General features: G+C 40.1%; 1 protein-coding gene across 3 annotated transcripts in view; it reads right to left on the bottom strand.

Moving 5' to 3' along the window:
- Positions 1 to 22533, bottom strand: part of LOC102847706 (leucine-rich repeat-containing G-protein coupled receptor 5-like) — a 224564-nt gene that overhangs the window by 20933 nt on the left and 181098 nt on the right. The window contains exons 5-9 of one of the 3 annotated variants that reach the window (XM_006886088.1): positions 17450 to 17665; positions 14894 to 14965; positions 10104 to 10172; positions 7041 to 7112; positions 260 to 331 (exon numbers count right to left, since the gene is read on the bottom strand). In XM_006886088.1, coding sequence (XP_006886150.1) covers positions 260 to 331; positions 7041 to 7112; positions 10104 to 10172; positions 14894 to 14965; positions 17450 to 17665 — 501 coding nt within the window. The remainder of the gene's footprint in view (positions 1 to 259; positions 332 to 7040; positions 7113 to 10103; positions 10173 to 14893; positions 14966 to 17449; positions 17666 to 22533) is intronic. The other 2 variants (XM_006886089.1, XM_006886090.1) reach the window with 2 other exon arrangements.

Below are 22533 nucleotides of genomic sequence, written 5' to 3'. Positions count from 1 at the left end.
ATCTATCTATCTATCTATCTATCTATCTATCTATCTATCTATCTATCTATCTATCTATCTATCTATCTGATTGAGTATAATACCAATCTGTTTTGTAAACTTTCTCTCATCATCATAAAATGTGAAGAAAAATGTCATTCAGAGAACATTCTAGAAATGGTTAATTTTCATAGCATTTGAAACTATAATAATTCGTTTGGTTTTCACAGTATGTCTTCAGGAGGAAACGCTAAGATCTATAAGAGAAACAGAAACTTACAGAGTTCTTAGCTCAGGTAAATGTTGAAAAGAAGATCTTCCAACAAGCTGAATGGGGTTGTCATAGAAATGTCTGGGGGAAAATCAAACCATCATTGTGTTAGTTTAAACTTGAATACCTGGTCAAAGTCTCAGCATGTACAATCAGGGTATTTATGTAATTTTGTTTATATCACATTGTATAACATTCTTGATTACTTGGTTTGAGGAAAACCTTAGAAGTGTTTTAATTCACGGTATGATACTTTTTTTTAAAAAGGAAATGAATACTATATAAAATTGAAAATTTCTGACAGCAAGGCAGGTTTGAATGACAGTAATGAGAAAAGTGAGTGAACTGATTGTAGTTACACTTAATAATCTTCATTACTCTACCTCTAACATCTATGCAGGGAGCTCTGGTGGCCTAGTGTCAAGAAGCTGCTCTGCAATCTTGAAGACATGTAGTTTGAATCCACCAGCTGCTCTGAGGGAGAAGGATGGGCAATCTCCTCCCATGTGATTGACCGCCTCGGAAAACCTGCCGTAGGGTCATCCATGGGTCAGTCCCAACCAGGGTAACAGCAACATCTGTGCAGGGAGAACTGGTAGCCTAGTGGTCAGAAGCTGTGCTGCAATTCCCAAGACCTGTCGTTCAAATCTATCAGCTGCTCTGTGGGAGCAGGATGGGTAATCTCGTGTGTGATTAACTGCCCCTGAAAACCTGCTGGAAGGTCAGCTATGGGTTCTGACTCGAGTGTACTCCACCGCTACAACATTTGTGCAATATCCATCAAGTGGGGAAAAAAAATTCAAAATGCAATAATCCAATTAATTATAGAAAGATAAAGTTCTACATGAAGATTGTACCCACTGGTAAACTCTTTATTACCACATACCCCAGGGATGCTTCGATTTATTTGCGAAGAAAATAACTATGTTAAGTATATCATTGTTGTTGTTGTTGTTGATTTCCTCGGGTCAAGCATAACTCGTAGAGACCCTATAAACAAAAGGACTGAAGCCCCTCTACAACTATTGACATTTATCAACATTATAATTTTTTTCATTAATTATTGCTCTAAAAAGAGAGTAATTTTTAGACCTTAAAAATACTTTTGCTTTACAGATTATTTTCTAAGCAATGGTATTTGAACTACCTTTTTAACAAAGCTCCATGAAGAATTCTGAAATGAAATGATCTCCTACTTCAACTAGATTTAGCAAATACTTATTGGTGTGTATTATGTTCAAAGTATGAAGGTTTAGAGATTGAAATGTCAAAACTGATGGATTTGAGATAGTGTTGTTTTGAGTATTTGTTGTGAGATTTGCATTAGTAGAAATGCCAGGCATGTAAAGGAGAATGAGAAAACAAATAAAATAACACCACTTCACTTTTACTTACATGGTACAATTGTATTTATACCAGGAGAAATGGAGCCTCCAGTACATTAACCTTGTCATGGTTGTTGAGCACCATCAAGTCAGAAGCGACTCAGAGCTGACCTTCCAGCGGGCTTTGAGACACAGTAAGTCACACAGGAGGAGACTGCCCATCTTTCTAACACAGAAAGGGTGGTGGATTTGAACTGTTTATCTTTGGGTTGGCAGCACAATTTCTAGTTGCTAAGTCACCAGAGTTCTGACTTTCTAACCTGCTACATTGAGACAACATTAATTTGTAGAGTTTGAACTTTGGAGGCCATAGAGAGTTGTACGGCTAACCCAAAAGCCATGCCTCACTGGTGACTCAAGTCCACCAGCAGCTTTCTAGAAGAAAGACTGGCAATCTCCTCAGTCCTGGAAACTCAATGGAGGGTCAGTGATGAGTCAAGTATGACTTGATGGCAATGAGTTTGGGTTTTTTTTGGTAGAATTTATATAAGAATTAAAAGAGCTGAAGGCAGCTCTGGTGGTAAGAGGCTTTACTACAATCCTGAAGGCACTCGGTTTGAATCCATTAGCTGCTCTGTGGAAGAAGGATGGGCACTCTCGTACTGTGTGATTTATTGCTTCTGAAAATCTGCTGGACAGTTAATTATGAGTTGGCTCTGACTTGACTACACACAACAACACAAACAATGCACATGTGTAGCATTTAACAGTGCTGAAGATCTAGCTGTCACCCAATAAACTCCTCTGATTTCAGTACTTGCTCTTCTTAGAGGAGCTCTGGTGACTTGTTTCACACATGTTGCATTGGCAACGGAAAGATCAGTGGTTTGAATCTACCAGGTTCTCCACAGAAAAGAAACGAGCAATCTTCTCCTTAATAACTTACAGTCCCGGAAACATGCTGGAAGGTCTCTCTGAGTTTGGACTAATTTGATGGCAGAGCAAAGGTTGGTATAGGCTGGGTTCTGGAGGATTGTGAATAGCAGGGTAAGAAGCTGGCATTAAATGTAAATGGACAGTCCTGAATCTGCTTCACAGCAGTTGGGTGACACCTTTGCCATGGCAGGGAGACCAGCCTAATGATTTTGAATGCCTGGTATACATATTCAAGTAGTAGTGGCAGTGGATATGAAAGAGGCTGAGGAAGATGGATAAAGATTATGGAGATAGACATGAGGACTGAGAAGCCAGTGGACCAGAGGAAGCACTTATAGAAATGGGAGTCAGAAGTGGCAGGGTGGGAGTTGGGGTGACAGAGCAAGGGATGGAAACAGAGGTGGGAGGATGGAAGGGAGAGCTTTACAGAGAAAGTGGCCAATACCACCAAACACTGGATATTGTTGTGTGCCATTGAGTTGGAACTAACCTATAGTTCACCCTCTGGCAGGTTTTCAGAGGCAGTAAATTGCATGGAAGGAAACTGCCCATCCTTCTCCCGTAGAGCAGCTGGTGGGTTTGGACTATGGACTATGCTGTTGTGACTGCAGCTCAAATCTTACTATGAGGTCACCAGACCTCACTAAACATTGTTGGATAGAAACTCCAATAAATACAGAGACTGTTAGTCCTTTGCTGAAGCTATTAACATATCAAAAGAGTGATTAAAAACCAGTCCTGTGACTGCTAAGAAAATAGGAGCAAGGCAGTACAATTCACCAACCTCTTAACATGTAAATACTCCCTAATGAGGACCGGTATTCTTGTTCAATAGACTTCAAACCTTCAGTTTGCAAACATAGTGCTGGAGAATTTCCTAAATGATGAGTAGTACTGTTTTCAGCCCACAGGGCTTAATCAAGACTCCAGGTCATTTGTGACAAACACCACATGATTCCAGAAAGCCTCTTAATCAAGTTGGCACAAGTCAAGAAAAGCTCCTTGTGGTTCAACAATTGTCTTTACTTTCCGTTACCCAGAACTGTTTACCAGCTGCCTCTGACAGGGTCTCTTGACTAGCTAGCCAGCTAAATAGTTAAATGTCATTCATTCTACATCTACATATGCTTAACCTCTGTCTATGCTAAATAGAAAACAGAGAATTCATAATACTTTGTAGTTGTAGACAATTTTACACGTCCCTTGGCATATAATGAAAGGTTTTGGGTCAAAGCCAAAAACCATGCCAAGGTAGAGGTAGAATTCCTCTCGAACTGCTGAACAAGAGAAATAGCATTGGGGGCTGGGCTTAGGGGGTTTATTTGGGGTTTCAGGAAGTGTGTTTAAGGGGATTGTGAGATGAGTTGGACGTTGCAGTAGCTCATTGGTGCATAAAGTTTCTAGTTCTAAAAAAGTCCTAAAAGAGATTGAGATTGTTCACAGCTTCAGTTTGCTCGGCTCCACAGTCAACACTCGTGGCACCAGCAGCCAGGAAATCAAAAAACGTATTGCAATGGGAAAGTCTGCTGTTAGGGACCTCTCTATTCAAAGTATTCAAGAGCAACGGTGTCTCTTTGGAGACGAAGGTGCACCTGATATAGGCCATGGTCTTTGCAATCACTTGTTATGCATCAGAGAACTGGACAATGACTAGGGAGGATAGAAGGAGAATTGATGCCTTTGGGCTGTGGTGCTGGAGAAGAGTATTGAATGTACCATGGACTGCCAAGAAAACAAACAGATTCATCCTAGAGAGGGTTAAACCAGGCTACTCCTTGGAGGCAAAGATTCTGGGGCTTCATCTGACATACTTTGGACATGTTGCAAGGAGAGATAGGTCTTTGGAGAGGGACATCATGCTGGGTAGAGTAGAGGGACAGTGCAGGAGGGGAAGACCCTCTATGAGATGGATTGATTCAGTGACTGGGGTAATCAGGATGGGTGTGTCAGAAGCAATGCGATTGGCACAGGACAGAGCAGGGTTTAGGGCTGTTGTACATAGGGTCGCTATGAGTCGCAAACAACTCGACGGCACATAACAACAACAACATGGGAATTTCTGAGTTCTGGTTCTGGGGAATGTCCTGATATAGGATTTTCTGAGGTATGATTCCATAAAATGTCTTGACATAGGGTTTTCTGAGTTTTGGTCTCAGAAAATGTCCTGACACCTGAGTTGAGCTTCAACCTCCATTTTGATCTTTAGCCTAACATATAAGTCCTCACATACACACATTTCTAGAACAAAGACAACTTTCTAGAACGGCATCTTTCTTTGTATAAATATATCTCAATGCTTGGGGTTGATAATAAATATATAAAGGAGCTTAATATGAAAAAGGGAGCTCTAGTGGCCTACTGGTAAGAAACTGTGCTACAATCCCAAAGACATGAGGTTCAAATCCACCCGCAGCTCTGAGGGAGAAGGCTGGACAATCTCCTCCTGCACTATTTATTATCTCTGAAAACCCACTGGAGGATCAGCTCAATCAACTCGACAGTACACAATAACAACAGTATAAAAAGAAATTCCACTCATTCTTCCAAATCAGACTGGAGTTCACAGCCATTACAAAAAATATAAAAAAAATCCTCGTTCATATCCAATAATTGACATTTCTAGTATATTTAGAGGGCACTTTAATGACCTAATGGCAATAAGCTGCCCTGCAATCCTGAAGGTCAGTGGTTCAAGGCCACCAGCTGCTCCGTGGGAGAAGGATGTGCAGTCCCCTCCCATGTGATTAACTGCCTCTGAAAACCAGCCAGAGGGTTAGCTATTGCTCGATTCTGACTCTACAGTACACAACAACAACAGCTGTATACTTAGAGCTCTGGTGGTTTAGTGGTAAGAATCTGCACTGCAATCCCGAAGGCATGTGGTTTGAATGGGTCAGCTGCTCTGTGGGAGAAGGAGGAGCAATCTCCTCCCGTGTGATTAACTGACTCTGAAAACATACTGGAGGATCAGCTTTGGGTTGGTTCCAACTTTATGGTGCACAACAACAACAACAACAACAAGAGTATACCTGAGGGGAGCTTAGCTTAGTGGTAATGAATTACGCAGCCAAACCAAAGGCACATGATTTGAATCCACCAGCTGCTCTGTGGGAGAAAGATGAGAAATCTGCTGTGTGATTTACTGTCTCTACATAGCTGAAGGACCAGCTATGAGTTGGTTCTGACTCAATGGTATATAACAACAAGTATATTTGGGTTCAAGTTTGGACTGTATAACCTTGACATTGATTCTCTTAAAAATCAATTTTTTTCCTAGAAAATAGAGATATCAGAACTATTTCTCAAGATTACTATGAAGTGAAACAAAGCTGTATATCTAATGATACATAACACTGTGATCACCTGCATATTGTTGTTTTTAATGTTTGAGTTGACTTTAATTTCTGGGGACTCCTTGTGTGCAGAATAGAACTATTTTGTTTAATGGTTAAGGCTGTGATCTTTCAGAAGGAGATCATCAGACTTCTCTTTTTAGGCTCAAACCACCTACTTTTTGGCTAATGTTCAACTGCTAAACTACTTACACCACTTAGGGACTCCGTGTCTGCACAATTAAAAATGAGAGAAAACAAAATAAAAATACCAAACCAACTCTTCTGCCATCCAACTCAAAGCAACTCTGCAGGGCAGAGTAGAATTGTTCTGGATTTCCAAGACTGTAAATCTTGAAGGAAGTAGACTGCCTCATCTTGATTGCTCAGAGAAGCTGGTGAGTTCAAGCCACTGATCTTTGGTTACCAGTTGAATTCTTTAAGCAGTGTACCACCAGGACTCTTCCTGTGTACAGCCTCAAATCTAAATGATTACCATTACATTGGTTCTGACTCATGGTGACTCCATCATAGGGTTTCTGAGGTTGTAAATCTTAACAGGAGATCCTTTTCCTCAGGGCAGCAGGGTGGTTTGAGCCACTGACCCAAAGTTAGCAGCCATACCTTTTAACCACTCTGTTACCAAGTCTCCTTCCCTATATGTAGTCAAAAATCCTCAACCTCATTATGGTTGAATTGGTTCCAATTCATAGCTACCCTCCATCGGAATGGGAGAAGACTGCCTATCTTTCTCCTGAAGAGCTGCAGGTGTAGTCAAACCACCAGGCAAGCCAGGTCCGTGGGATAGCCACCAACTCCCTGTAGACTACATGACCAGAGTTCCCCTACGTATAGTATCTCCAAATAGAAAAAAAAGTCAGTCATTGCTGAAGTGTCAGAACTGACTCACAGTTGATCCTCCAGTAGGTCTTCAGAAGCTATTAATTGCACAGGCACAGTCATTTGGTAGATCCTATCCTCCCCCCCTCAACAATCCCACAACAAAAACAACAACCCCAACCAAAACTTTTCTACTTTTTCTTATGTGCCTCTAAAACTTGCCAATATACCTTCATAGACACTTCTCTGTGTGATTTCTTACATTGACTGACAGATGCAACTTGGACAAGTATTGAACATGGATCGTACATGCTAAATTCCAGGCTGGTAAAACCAAAAAGCACTATGGTGACTTACATGGTAATAAGAGAAGGGTTGCCAACAAATGCTTTCTCAGGTATTGACTTGATGTTGTTGCTATGAAATCCTCTAAAAAAGAGTGGAAAAAAATTTACAGATAGTAGAGTAGGGGATAAAAGAATTTAAATAGTTTTCTTCCTTGTGGAAATAGTTGGCACTTTCAGTAGCCAGGGGAAAGCATTAAATTCTTCCATGAATCTTGAAACTGTGAGTCCCTATTCATGCTTTAGGAGAAAAAGAAACCACAAGGTATCACCCTGAATGAGAACAGAGAATCTGAAAATAATAATTATGGTTGATGGAACTTGACAACCTTATGTTCTAAAAATAAAAGTAATCTGTCAGTATCTGTTAAAACAAAGACCATGTTAAGCCAAAAGTGTACATTCGTTTGCCATTTGTTTAGTGTATGACTTCCATATTGAGCAGCCCTTCTGACTAGAGAATCAATGTGTTCTAAGGATGAGAGAATGCCCAAGCTTTTATATTCCCAAGCTTTTTAATGCCCTGGTGATTATTTTTTAAATTATTATTAAATTTTATTAGTTTTAATGAACATTTACAGAGATTTTGGGTTTTCATTCATTCATTGTTGCACTGTTACCCTGGTGATTATTGTTGGTCATTGCTGTTGAGTTGGAACTGACTCCTGGGTAACTTGCCAGTGGGTTTCAGAGGCTGTACATCACACGGAAGGAAACCATCCATCTTTCTCCTGTGAAGTAGCTCGTGGATTCAAACCACTCTTCTTGGATTGGCAGCTCCACTCCTTAGGCACGGACCACGAGAGCTCCCATATACCCTAGCTTATCAACACGGACAAGGAAACAAGACTGGAATGATGACTTACCCTAAAAGGCTGCTTGTAGTCTGACCTTATCCCAATATCAGAGGCCAATTGGTCTTTATTAATTAGCAAGACTCATGTGTTACTTAAAGTTGGTGACTCTCAGGAGACTAGTATGCTCAAGGTTCAAAGTTCACATTAGGGTCACTGTCAATACCACAGAACCCTAAAATCTGGATTAATAAGAACTCAAAACTTTCTCAGAACGAATACAGCACCACTGCATAACAGCCCAGGAGAGAGGGCTCTGTGTTTGGAGAGAAGATTATGATCAGCCCCTCCTGACCTCGATTGAAGCTAAGAGAGAAAATAGATTTAAACTGCAGTCAGGCAGAGATTTAAGTAATCTCCTCAGGAGGATGAAATTTCCTGACCCCGAGGAATAGACTTGGAAGGAGGATGCTCTGGCTCAGTAAGTCTGTCATGACAAATTGCTTCTCATCTGCTGCTGCCAGTGCTGTCCCAGAGGCAGAGGGGCAGGGCAGTGATCTCTGGGTCCTCTGTGGGCTGTGGCTGAATGATGTGTGACACTCTTTGGGCTGTCTGAGCACATGAGAGCATCATTTCCAAGCCAAGCCACATGTGGGGTTTCCTGCAGCAGAGCCTCCTGAAGGCTTTTTCTTATAAACAAGCTCTTTGTCTGCCTCCATTGGCTGTCTCTGCCAGGAGAATAAGCATCTTATTTTCCTTTCCGAGTGTTAGAACTTGGTTATTCACATAGGTTATACATATATCTATTAATATGATGAAAAATTTACATAGTAATTCTTATTTTCACATGATGCTTTAATGTGTCATTGAATTTACTGTAACTTATAGCTTATACCTATGGACAAGAGGTCTAAATCTCACACTATCTTGTGTCCTCCTTACCAGCCCTGATATACTTGAGCCCATTGTTACAGTCCTTGTGTCAATTCACTGTATTAAGCCAATCCACTTTTGACCCAGTACCTTTCCCAGTATAATGGCCTTTCCCAAAAACTGGCCCTTTGTAACAACATTCCTAAAGTATGTGAGATGAAGTTTCACCATCCTTCCTCTCCAAAACATATTTATTTCTTCTCTTGGCAGTCCATGGGATACTTAGTGTTCTTCACCAACACTACAACTCAAAGGCATTGATGATTATTCTGTCATCTTTATTCACTGTACAACTCAGAAGCATAGCAACTAATTGAAAAGACGATTACTTGGATCAGCTGCACTAAGTCATTAAATTGACATTCTAGTTCTTCAGTACTTTGGAGAGGTCCTTGATTGCAGTCTTTCCCATTGCAACATGCCTTTTGATTTCTTGACTGCTAGTACCTAGGTGGCTGATTGTGGATCCAGTAAGATGCACAATTTAGCTCTTTAGCACTTTGGAGAAGTCCGTGACAGCAGATTTTCCCAATGCAACACATCTTTTGATTTCACATAAGTTATGCATATTTTTAAGGATATAAAAATCCTTAACTATCCTCCCTATAAATCCTCAAAATTAATGAAATTTTAACATATGAAAAATTATATTCACAATTTGATGACTGAAAACTGTATTAGTAAGATTGGTATTTACTCTTTGTTATTAAGTAAGATTTATGAAGAATTTAAGGGTCTCTAGTGGGTTAGTTGCTAAAACACTGAATCATGGACCCAAACTCAGCCATTTAGACCCATTAGCCACTCTACTGGAGAAAGATGTGGCAATCTATTTCCGTAAGATGTACAGCTTTGGAAAGTACTTTATTGTACTCTTTCTTATAGGGCTGCTAAGAGCCAGAATTAATGTAATGAATTTTATAGAATATGGAATAATATGTGTGAAAACATCTACCACTGTACAAGGTATACACAGTTTTATTCATCCATTGCTAGATATATATGACCTAGGAAAGCTTGTTGTGATAAATTCTCTGCAAATAATTAAATCTCATTAGAGTTTTATGACCTATCTGAAAAGTATATAAACGTTGAGAAAGTATGGCTTAGGAAAAGAGAAATCGTGTACATATTAAAGAAAGTCCATTATATGTAATTAACAAAAAAGATTATCAGACATTTGCTGGTGACAGGTGTCAATGAAAAGATATTTCAAGTGCAATCTGCAATTAATTATATGAATTCATTACAGTTTCTAGCAAGCAAGAATATGCATGATAATCACACATACTTTAGAATAAATTCACAAAGAATAACATTCCTCCATACAATTTATTCTTTATACTTACAATTCTTTAAGGTTAGAGAGTGTCCTGATTGCAGTGGGGAATTCATCAAGGTTATTATAATTTAAATCTCTGAAAAGAAGTAGATAGTATTTTCAGTTAACAACTCACGTGCACTAAGAAAAATGAAAATGCTCTTCCAGTAGAAAATGCCAATAATGAAAATTCTCATTCCTTCTCTTTATGGAGATAAATTTTATTTTTCCCTGCTGCTCATCATCATTCCATGAGTACCCACATTAAAACAGTCATTAGATTGATCATGAGAACTTGCAGTGTCAAAGTTCAATGGCGCTAGGGTATTGAGGAATGGGTGCACCATGGCCTTCAACCTTCAAGTAGGAAGGACATTTGATCAGGTGTTGATTGATCCCTTGCTGATATAGCTCTTTATCTGTATCTGGCTTGTTAAATTGCAAGCGTGTATCTATATTCTTCCAGGCTTCTGCATGACATTCTGTTCTGCATATGTTGTTGCTGCTGTTATGTGCCATCGAGTTGCCTGCAACTCATAGCAACCCGATGTACGGCAGTTTTGAAGCCTGCCCTGTCCTAAGCCAGTCTCACTGACGCCAATATACTTACCCCCATTACCCCAGTTACTGTGTCAATCCATCTTATCTGGGACCTTTGTCTTTTGTGCTGTCCCTCCACCCTTCTAAACAAGATGTTTTTCTCCAAGTACTGGTCCCTCCTGGCCAACCATGTGCCCAAAATATGTGACATAGGCTTCAAAATCCCAAACTCTGCATATAGGTTATTAATATTTTATTTTAACACACACACACACACACACGTTCTCGCTCTCTGTCAAAACAAATGCAATGTGATACATATAATTTAATGACTGGAAGCTAGCTTTATTAATAAAATTTATTTATTTATTTATTTATTTATTTTACCCTTTCATTCTCTCTTTTCCCCTGCTTTTCAGTGTCTAGCCTGGAAGGACATCTTGGGTCATTGCTCTGTCCCTGACTCCTATATGGTCCTATATCTCTCCCACCCCGAGGTTGAGGAAGAGAACCTCCTCCCAGAGTGGCTTAAATGGTGCAGAGTACTCTCAAAAACGATATCAGGTCTAAAATTTCCTCACAGTCGCAAATGATGATTCAGATTAGAAACACACTATTTTCCTTGGTCTGTAAGGCAAAACTCTCTATTATCTCTCATGCAAAGAGATGGAATGACCAGATAAGTGATCTCTGTTATGCTACAAATGGCTTTCCAATTCCATTACTCAGAAGGGCTTTATAGACTTACACTACTTCATATCTACATCTTTGTATGAAAAATATTTGCTTCCTAGTCTCTGGGGATGGCAGATTTCCCAGATGACACAGAAAAACTTTTTGGTCAAGCAATCAGATGTGGTCAGATCATCCTCTGTGGGAAAGAATCCCTATTTAATTTCAAGAGGGAGATAATTTGACTGAGTTAAACATGAATCAAGATTCCTACTTGTCTGGCACAAACCATCCCTAAGCTATACTACAGGCAGGAAACTGATGTCTTCTGTGGACATAAATTTTCTTCCTGTCTGTAAATCTCTCCAGATGCTCTGTTTTGATTAAACAAGGATTGGGCCCTTATAAATTACTTGGATTTCTAGTAGGGGGAAGGAAGAGGTTGGGAGTAACCAATTTACTGATCCTCTGTAGCCTTAGGCAAGGGTGGGGGTGGGGAGACCGGAAACTCACATAAGTTTGTCCTGAAATGCTTTTCTCTATAGTATTTATTTATAAGCAAAACTGTGTCCTCACACAAACATGAGGTGGTGAGGAGAGAGAAAAGACAAAGAAGAAAAACAATTTGTGGAAATATTATGAAAAAAACCATCTTGTGTTTTATTCCTTATGGCATCCTGAAGAAGACAGGGAGGGTGACTTCCATTGCTATGATCCCCAACAGACCTCTATATAGATAAGCAAGAAGTTTGCCTTGTAGCTTATGGGAACTGCTTGACTGTGTTACTAAGTTGACATCAATGCCTTGACTGAACAAATTTGTCTTTGGAGAAAATGCAGAGTGACTTAAGGAATTCTGGTGGCATATTCCATTAGTTATTTGAACCCAAATGCTATGCCTCTCTGGTGGTCCGAATCTAGCAGTGGCTCCAAGGGAGAAAGATGGGCAATATCATTCTATGTGATTTACAGCCTTGGAAACTCAATAGAGCGTCAGCTATGAATTAGTTCTGACTAAATGGCAGTGACTTGAATTTAGTTCATAATGGCAGTGATTTGAATTTAGCTGAAAGGAGAGCTAGCAGTGGTCACAGACCACAGGGAGGTTACTGTCAATACATAGCCCCTAAGGAGTTGGTTAGGGACGTATGATGGCCTGGAGGGTAAGGAGTTGGTTTGCCAACTGTAAGGCAGGTGGTTCGAATCCACCAGCTATTCCATGGGAGAAAAAGGGAAATTCTCCTTCTGTGTAATTTACAGCCTCTGAAAACCCACTGGACGGTCAACTATGCATTGGTTCCATCAGTGCCACTTGATGGAAAAGTGGAGTGATGGAAATATGTGGTTATTTACAGAGTTGTACTCTGTCTATAAATGCTTCTGGACTCTGTTGCAAAAGGAGAGGTGGCCTTTGGTTGTTAAGGACCTTTTCAAAGTTCTGAAGAGCAATAGTGTCTCTCTGGAGACTAAGATGCATCTGATTACAGGCCATGGTCTTTACAACCACCTGTTATGCATCAGAGAGTTGGACAATGACTAGGAAGGATAGAAGGAGAATTGATGCCTTTGAGCTGTGGTGCTAGAGAAGAGTATTGAGGGTACCATGGACTGCTAGGAAAACAACAAACAGATTCATCCTAAAAAGGGTTAAACTGGGAGGCTTCTTGAAGGCAAGGATTCTGAGGTTTCGTCTAACATACTTTGGGTATGTTGTGAGGAGAGACAGGTCCTTGGAGAGGGACATCATGCTTGGTAAGGTGGAGGGACAGTGCAGGAAGGGAAGACCCTCTATGATGTCAATTGATTCAGTGACTGGGGTAATTGGGATGGGAGTATCATAGACAGTGCGATTGGTACAAGACAGAGCAGAATTTAGGGCTGTTGTACATAGGGTCGCTATGAGTCACAAGTGACTCGACGGCACATAACAACAACAACAACAACAACAACTACAACAACAGGCCTGCTTAGAGGCTGCACTACAGATTGGGTAGCTAGCCTTGTGTGGTTTATTGCACTTGGGCATTAAAAGCATTGGGGAACAGACTAACCTGGAGCCATCAGAGTCCTCCCCTCCTAGAGCATCCAGACTCTCATAGCCTGTCACCCTTTCTTCATGATCTCTTTCTCAAAAGGTTTGTGAAAAGCCCTTTCTCTGGGAAAAGGCTGGGTTTCTTGTGTGTTCCATAGAAACTCCTCTCACTTGGTCCCTGGGAGAAGCTCTAGGTTTTCATTAGCTGCCTGGACTCTACTTTCATGACAAGTACCAACCCAGAATTGAATTTTTATGTAATCTTTGGAAATAGTGAATAGGTGTAGGATTTCAGAGTCAGACTAGAGTAGGAGGCAAATCTCAGTTATGCTGTTGAGTGTCAATTGCTGATGAGTCGAACACTACGCATAGTGACCTTATGAACAAAAGGCCTGAAGCCTCTCTACAACTATTGTCATTTACCAAAGTTCATAGAGTTTCCAGAGGTATGTTGTTAGGAAGTAGATGCCACTCCTGCTTCCAAACCTGTCTTCAACTGGGAGCGCCACCAAACACTGTCCACCATGGGTAACAGTTATGGCATTTGACACCCCCAAGGCACAAGGTTCAGTATCACAGCAATTCCAGATTACCTCAGTACAGCACCTTGACAGAGAGTGTTGTACCACTTAGAAGAATGTTCCTCCAAAATATAGTAACAACCGTCTTTTAAATACAAAGGCCCTCCCTGAGGTCTTGTTGATTCTAAACAAGAGGCTTAAATTAAAAAAAAAAAACCAACATGAGGGAGCGCTGGTGGCCTGTACTACAATCCCAGAGGTACGTGCTTCAAATCCACCAGATGCTCTGCTCGAGAAGGAGGGGCAATCTCCTCCTGTACTAGTCAGATTCGGTTTGATGGTATATGCACGCAAAAATAAAAAAAAAAGATTTAAAAAACCAACCAACCAACCAACCAACCAACCAATATAGTATGTTGTTGTTATGTGCCATTGAATCACCTGCAATATATAGCGACCCAGTTATGCTACTGACTACATATGTAATGTTGGTAAAATAGTGTCACCTTGCTAGAACCTGGAATAAAGTGGGAATCCTAGGAGCTCTCATAGGGTGGTTGCAAAAATTAATTGAGACAAAGGATGCAATAGTAGCTCTAATTACTTTTTAGTCTTTTGAATTGCTTTAACGGGAACCCTCACTGTTTCCCAATGAAACAGCTCATCTAGTTTGGCTGACTTGGGCCTTTGCTTAGTTTGCATCCACTCTTCATCAGGTAAAACCAGATTCATGAATAGCGGGTCTGACAACGTAGAACTGATCCTTGACAGCAAATGCACGCTACTAAGCAGTCACTGCTCAGGACAGTGCACCTCGTTGAACTCACAGTGACTCTAGCGAAATTTACCACTCTTGTTAGATAGAAATAGAATTTAAGTTTTATTGTTTAGTCCAGTAATAAGTGTGAGTGAGCTAAAACCACCATAAATATCTGTTTAAAGCTCAGGCAATTAACCAAACCAAACAGCAAGCTTGCCTTTAAGACCATTTGATTCTTTCAGAATATTCATGAAAATGCCGAATAAAGGGTAACAAATAAAAGGTCAACTCACAAAGTCTCTAGGCTGTGGAGCCCATCAAAGCATTTCTTTCCCAGGGAGTGGATTCTATTGTTATGGAGATGTCTGTAGAAAAACATTAGGGACTCAGTCAGGAAGGCACATTACATAGGGCTGATTTGGACACTACATTTCAATTGGTTAATTCCAAAGGATTGTACACTGAAGAGTGCACAACTAAATACAAGAAATTCTCTCAACATTTAAAAAACCCAACAACCCAATGGCTACATGATTCATTCATGTACCCCACAGTCAATTTTATATTATAAAATTTAATTGGTGGATCTATTTCTTGGGTTTGAGATATCAGGGAGTGTATAATGATACAGCAATACAATTAATACAAGCAGATTAAGGTTTTTCAGGATGGTTGATCAGCATATATTCCAGCATAAGTTGTTAAGCATGACTTTGAGATGTAGGAGGCTTTACAGAGATCTTGACCATCAGTGACAAATTGATCAAGGGAGAGTCTTTCATGCTAAGTATACTTTCTAGTAAAGTCCATATGGTTATGTTTCCAGGTTGGAGCCACAGGTCAACAGGAAGAGAAAATTTCAGCATTGGGGAGTAGAAACAGATTTTTTGTCAGCTGTCCAAGCAGATTTTACATCTTGACACAGTACTAATGTGTGTAATTGTCATCTTTGCTTAACTGGTAAATCAGTTAGGTCAGGGTCAATGAGAACAGTTATTTGTGTAACTAAAGACTGAACCAACTCCCAAAGGGAAGATGGGCCCAAGGAGGACAGTGAAAGAGTAGGACTGGATCTCTCTACGTCCATTCTCTTCAGTGCAGGAAAGCACTAAGGCAAATAGCCAACTTCTAGTGGGTCACAGTTTCATTCTTATACAATAAATTCACTACATTAACATATTAATATCATACTTTTAAAAATGCTTTCTTAACCTTTCAGACAATATCTGAAAGGTTTCATGTGAGATCTTTGTGACCTCTACTGGGAAGTTTCTACATGCAAAATATTGTAAATCAGGGGACTGACATGAACCCCCCAAAATGGGTAATGAGCAGCCAGCTATTGAAGTTGTATCTGCTACCATATAGCAGATTGACATGTAATCACATAATCAAGTGGAATGATTGAAGACAGTGCTGGGGCAGTTGGGAAATACAAGCAAAAAGACTGAGTACAGCATACATAGTTCCACTGTTGTAAAATGGGACTGACTTCAGGGTTGGGGGCAACCTAAGAAAAGAGGGGATCAATAACGTACACGGCATTGAAACGGATGAGGGAGAGAACTGTTTAAAGGAATATATGATTAAGTATTATTTTCATGACAAGATTCCAGAGAAAGAAATACATAGTAAAGTGGACTGTGGACTTGGGTGGGGGGGAGGGATTGTATAACAATGAAACAATTTTTCCCCTTTTCAAAGAGAAAAGCAAACTGGTGGGGAGGGGTGGGCAGGGAGGAAAATGTGCAACAATGAATGAATGGGGGAGAAAATTAAATGGGAAGAACATGCTGTAAAAATGAATGAATGAATGAATGGCCAAAAAAACCCTGAGTGTACAGAAAACCTTCCTGAAAGTTCTTAAGTTAGTGACTTTACAGACTTTCAAGCTATATGCTATTGTTATACAATAACAGTATCAGTGAGTTGGAGCCAATCCAGAGCTGACCCTGCAGCAAGTTTTCAGAGGCTATATATAGCACAGGAGGAGATTCTCCGTCTTTCTCCTGTGGAACCTGTGGAATCCTGTGGATTTGAACCACATACCCTTGAGCTGGCAAGGCAATTCCTCTGCACTCATCCTTCAGAGTTAATAACACCATTGGTTGACTATTATGTCATACATGAGGGCATGACATGATTATTTTCCAAAATATTACTTGAGAAGCACTTTGATTTACTAAAATAAAGAATTTTAGCCATACAGGGAAAAGTATATAAAGTATCTCACTGTTAAGGATCAATTTTTTTCTTTCCTTTGTAAGGGTTCAAGAAGTACTTACTAGTTGCAAGAAGAGCAGATTTTAATTTAACTTGGACTATAAATTATCAGAAGTAATAATTTCTTCTTAATTTTTCTGTAATTGTAACAATAGTTCAGAAAGGAGTGATTTACGCATTATGTAATGAGCTCCCCTTTAGTGGTGTTGGTTAGTAGGGAGTTATAGAAGGTGCCTCTCTGCTGGTTTGAATCCACTAGTAACTCAATGTCTTCCTACACAATTTACAGGCTCTGGAAAGCCTGCTGGAGGGTCAGCTATGAGTCAGTTACGACTTGATGGCATTAGTTGAGGTGAACTCTTAAGGTAGAAGTCATAGTTTATTAACTTTGTATGCCTAGCATTGCTTGGGTATCAGTAGATACTCTCAAAATTAAGCAATTCACTTACACAGTTATATAAGACTTCCTTTTTGGGGAGAGGTTAGGAGATTTTTTTTTTTCTCCTTAAAATGTTCCCATTCAAGATCTGAAGGGCTAGCATTATAAGGTTAAAGTTATGGTCAATTTAGAAGCTGTTAAAAAAAGAAGAAGGAAACAACAATGACAAAACCAACCCCAAACTTACAGAACTACCAAGCTGGAGAGGTTTCCAAAGGCATAGTCTGGTATGTGGTGTATTTTGTTCAAGGCCAAGGTCATGGCCTGCAAAGCTGATAAACTTCTGAAAGCCTGAACAGGAATTTCTGTCAGAGCATTGTCATCCAGCCACAGGTGTCTCAGGGAGTGCAGGCCACTGAAGCAACTGGGGGGCACGTAGCTGATGTGGTTGGCATCCAGACGCCTGTGGGAGAAGAAAGCAAGGGTAAGAAAAAGAGCACAGCCCAGGTAGAAGCTTGGTCCTGCAGGAAAACAATCCTTCCACAGGCTGATTAAGATCTAAGCAAGAGTGAGGGTCCTTGGAGTTTCCAGAACTATGGAGAATCTTCCTCTTCTGGTAAGTTTTCCTTCTCACTCAAGGTTGAACCATCCATGGCTTCTTGAGTCTCCCTGGATCTAAAATTCCATGGTGTGCAATGGTTAAAGAGCTTGACCATGAATTGGAAGGTCAGTGGCTTGAACCCATCAGTTACTCTCCAGAAGAAGAGTGAAAGTCTGCTTCCATAAAAATTTGTAACCTTGAAAACCCTATGACACAGTTCTACTCTGTCGTACAGTCTCACTAAGCAGACATGCAATAACATCTACAATATGATTCTCTGGTAGGATCATCAGTAACTTTCTTTCTTGCATCAAAGTGACTTCCCCTGAGGTATGAGGCTTTAGCAAGAATAATGCACTTGGCTGAAAACCGAAAGATTGGCATTTGAATCTACTCAGAGGTGCCTTGGAAGGAAGGTCTGGTGATCTATTCCTAAAGATGAGCTATTAAAAACTCTGATGAAAAAAAAAATCCAACAAAACTCCACCAAACACCAAACCCAAAACAAACAAGATACACACAAACACTGATGGAGCACAGTTTAGACTGACACACACAGGGCTGCCATTAGTTGGAGTCAACTTGGTTGCCATGCTGTTTTGTTTAGCTTTCCTCCATTTGTTTGTTTTCTTTGTAGCTTGGTTTTGTTCTCAGGGAGAGAAAAGAAATAGCCTCTCTTTTCTTAGTACAGTGCTGAATTGAACGTTTTTTTAAAAGCCTAAACACTGTTGGTGTTTCTGCTCATCTTTAATCATTAGCTTCAGGCAGATGTTTGTTTTTCTGACATTTTAAAGGAATAATAAAATTAACAGCTTCCCAGCTTTTGCTTCCTTTCTGCACTTCATTTACTTATTTATTATTTTTAATTGCAAAATATATGTAAAAATAGGCTTGGCTAAGGGGTTGTTGCAGCTTCAAGGCCAGCAGAGGGAGTGCAATACATTTATTTTGCTCCAATTCAGCACACACACTCTGCAATCCCAAGGCCAGAATTTTCATACTAAAATGACAAATCTCACCAAGTCTATAAGATGCAGGGACAACAGAATTTCTGTCACTCACCTTTGTGTTCAATGACCCTCACTCACTTTCCGCACCTCTTATTAACACATATTTTTTAATTGGTTAATTTTTTTTTGAGTGAGGATTTACAGATCACATTGATTTTTCATACAATTATTTATAAGGATTTTGTTGTCTAATATTAATTACCATCTATTAGATTAGTGTAATTAAATTATTACAATGTCTAATCAACGCCTTGTGGAAGGCTAACATGTTTGCTTATATTTTAAAAGTGAGGATTTTTTTAAAAAGCTTCATTTGAAACAGTGTATTAGAGGGGATTAGAAAATCACGAAAGGTTTCAGAAGCATTTAAGACTAAGCAGATGCAGGAAGTATCACTAGATCACAAATTAAAACCCCCAAAGCACCTCTAAATAGAAACAATTTAGAAATTTAGAGGAAATTCTCTGTGGTAGGGAGCTAATCTCTGGAAACTGTTTCCTCCCTTTTGGTCACATATGTCAGTCCATTTGTCTGCTGACTCCTACTTTAATCCACAGTATGGGAACAAGTTACACTGATGACCCTGGACCACATTTTGAAAATAACAGAGATATAGCCCCTTAGAGCAAATCTTAAGGTTCGGTGTCATAGCCCACTCACAGCAAAATTTCCAGTAAAACAACTAGCATCACAAGCAGCAGAAACACAGCTTATAACTCTCTCAAGGTCCTGTCAACAGATGGGCCTGGAAATGTTTATAAAAACTCTATACTGTCTCTGCCCTCTTTCTCCGGCAACATGCTCGGCCTGTGTTCAACCAAGCTATCATTTCATCAGGGGATGAGGAGGTGATTGTTTTTGTTTGACTAGAAGTTGAGCACACATGTAAACTCTCCTTAACTATTACATTGATTAAAGAATGGAGACTTTATTTCAATAACCTGAGCTTCTGCATTTTAGTTGACATATAGTCTGATTATTGCCAGTCACTTATGTATTGAAATGGCAAATGCTGCTTATAGGCTTGAAAATGACTAACCTTAAAATCTACTGTGTTGGAGATTGTTGTTATGTGCCATCAAGTTGACTATGACAATAGCTCTGAACTCTCCCCTATACTGAGCCAATTTGTCTCCGACACACCTGCCTCCATGACCACAGCCACTGTGTCAATCTGTCTCCTCCAGGGTCTTTCTCACCTGTGCTGACCCTCCATCTTTCCAAGCATGATGTCCTTCTCCAAGGGCTGGTCCCTCCTGGCAACATGCCCAAAGGATGTGAGACAGAGTTTCAAAATCCTTGCCTCCAAGGAGCAGCTTGGTTTCACTGTCTCCAGACCTTTCTGTTTTCTTGGCAGTCCACAGTATAAAAGTGCATTGCATCATCAGTTTGTCTTCTTTGCTATTTTAAGGTTCTGCTGTATTTTGAAGCCACTCTGGTATCCATTCTCAATATTAATGAGTAAATTTCTCTAGATATACCTCTTTAAAAAATAAGGGAAAAATATGTCCCCAAGTCTACATATTGTCATTTTATGTTAATTTGTTATCGATATGAAAGGAGTATAACAATGTTCAAAGTTCTAACATTCAAGATACTAATATCAACCTCATAGCTAAAGCATTTAGGATAATAAGAGTCACAGACCTGACACTCAGTAGCACAGTATTTCCTTTCTTGGTCCTGGACATCTCTCTGCCTAAACAGTGTCTTTATATAATGCTGTTGTTTTTGTTATTACGTGTCATTGAGTTTACAGCATCTCTTGTTGTTGTTAAGTGATGTCGAGTTGCAAGCGACTCATAGCAACCCTATGAAGGAGAGTCCTCAACACTTGTGTGTCTCTCATCCTCTCTCCAGGTTCATAGGGTTTCCAGAGGCAAGCTGTTATGGAAGTGGATGCCACTCCTGCTTCCAAGCTTGTTTTAATCAGGGAGCTCCACCCCACACTGTCCACCACGGGTAAACAACCATTAACACATTTGACACATCAGCATCACAGTGTTCAGCCTCACAGCAAATGATAGACTGGAACCTTTCTCTATCCTGTGAGCTTCCCATAAATCATATTCCTTCTATACAAAGTTCTGGAGAGCCCAAATCCACTTGTCCTAAGTGGTTTGAACCTAATCCACAGAATGCTATCTGTACCAAGCAGTATGTGATTTAATCTTAACAGAACATCTCAAGGTTAAACCAGAGTATGGAATTAATTATCCAGTTTCTCATACAGGTGGTTCTTACAGAACAAGGTTAAGACTGTGGACAAAGCAGCTGGCAGGGCACAAGTTGTGCCTATTCAGTAAGTAAACAAAGAGCTCATATTATATCAATCTGGGCTTTTCAGGCAGTTGGACACTGTTTATATGCTTGGAAAATGCAGTATTTCAGCAAAGAGGTATAAGGAAAACATCACTACATAGTACAAGAAAACATACTCATTTAAAATGGGGCTTTATACTACATTATCAGGAGCAATAAAAAGAACTAAATTATGTAGCTGCTTTTTAAGTGTTTCTTTACTATTATTTCTATTCCAAGCAAGTCACAGAGGGAATCTGTGTGTGCACACATGTATATATACTTGTAACTCAGAGAATTACTTAGAAATGAGAATTTAATTTAGGATAGAAAATGTCAAAGTTCAGTGTTCACGTCTTCAAAATGGGGATGTTGTTGTTGTGTACTGCCAATTTGGAACCAACCCATAGCTGACTCTCCCAAGGTTTTCAGAGTCAGGAGGAGGAGATTGTCCATCCTTCTACTGCATGAAAGAAGTATAATATTTATTTGATAAGGTGGTTTTATGACTAAAGGAAATAATGCACCAAAGCTTTGTAAACTATAAATTTTTACTTTAAATTATTGTTATTCTTGTTGTATGTGCTGTTGAGTTGCTTGCAACTCATAGCGACCCTATGTACAACAGCCTTAAACCCTGCTCTATCCCTTGCCAATCTTATTGACTCTGGCATGCCTACCCCCATTACCCCAGTGACTGAATCAGCCCATCTTATTGAGGGTCTTCCTCTGCTGTGCTGTCCCTCTACCCTCCCAAGCATGATGTCCCTCTCCAAGGACTGATCCCTTCTTGCAACCTGCTCAAAGTATGTCAGACGGAGCTTCAAAATCCTTGCTTCCAATGAGCAGCCTGGCTTCACCCTCTCCAGGATGAACTTGTTTGTTCTCCTAGCTGTCCATGGTATATTCAGTACTCTTCTCCAGCAGTACAGCTCAAAGGCATCAACTCTCCTTCTATCGTCTCTAGTCATTGTCCAGCTCTCTGATGTATAGTGAGTTACAGCAAAGATCATGGCCTGTACCAGGTGCACCTTAGTCTCCAAACTGACATCATTGCTCCTCAGTACCTTAGAGAGGTCTCTGACAGCAGACTTTTCCAATGTAATTTGTCTTTTAATTTCCTGGCTGTGGGTACCAAGAACGTTGATTGCAGAGCCAAGAAAACTGAAGCTGTTAACAATCTCAATCTCTTCATCATCCATCATGAGGCTGCCAATCGGTCCAGTGGTGAGAATCTTTGTTTTCTTGGTGTTGAGCTTTAATTCATATTGAAGGCTGCAGTCCTTGACCTGCTGCAGCAAGTGCTTCTAGTTCTCCTCAGTTTCAGCAAGCAGGGTTGTGTCATCTGCATAATGAAGATTGTTGATGAGTCTACCTCCAATCCTGATGCCACACTTCTCCTCATAGAGTCCAACCTCC

The sequence above is a fragment of the Elephantulus edwardii genome, unplaced genomic scaffold, assembly GCF_000299155.1.
Source record: "Elephantulus edwardii isolate Elephantulus edwardi_28Jun2011 unplaced genomic scaffold, EleEdw1.0 scaffold00047, whole genome shotgun sequence".
NCBI lineage: Eukaryota > Metazoa > Chordata > Mammalia > Macroscelidea > Macroscelididae > Elephantulus > Elephantulus edwardii.
The sequence above is the reverse complement of the archived record's forward strand: the minus strand, read 5'-3'. Positions and strand labels throughout refer to the sequence as shown.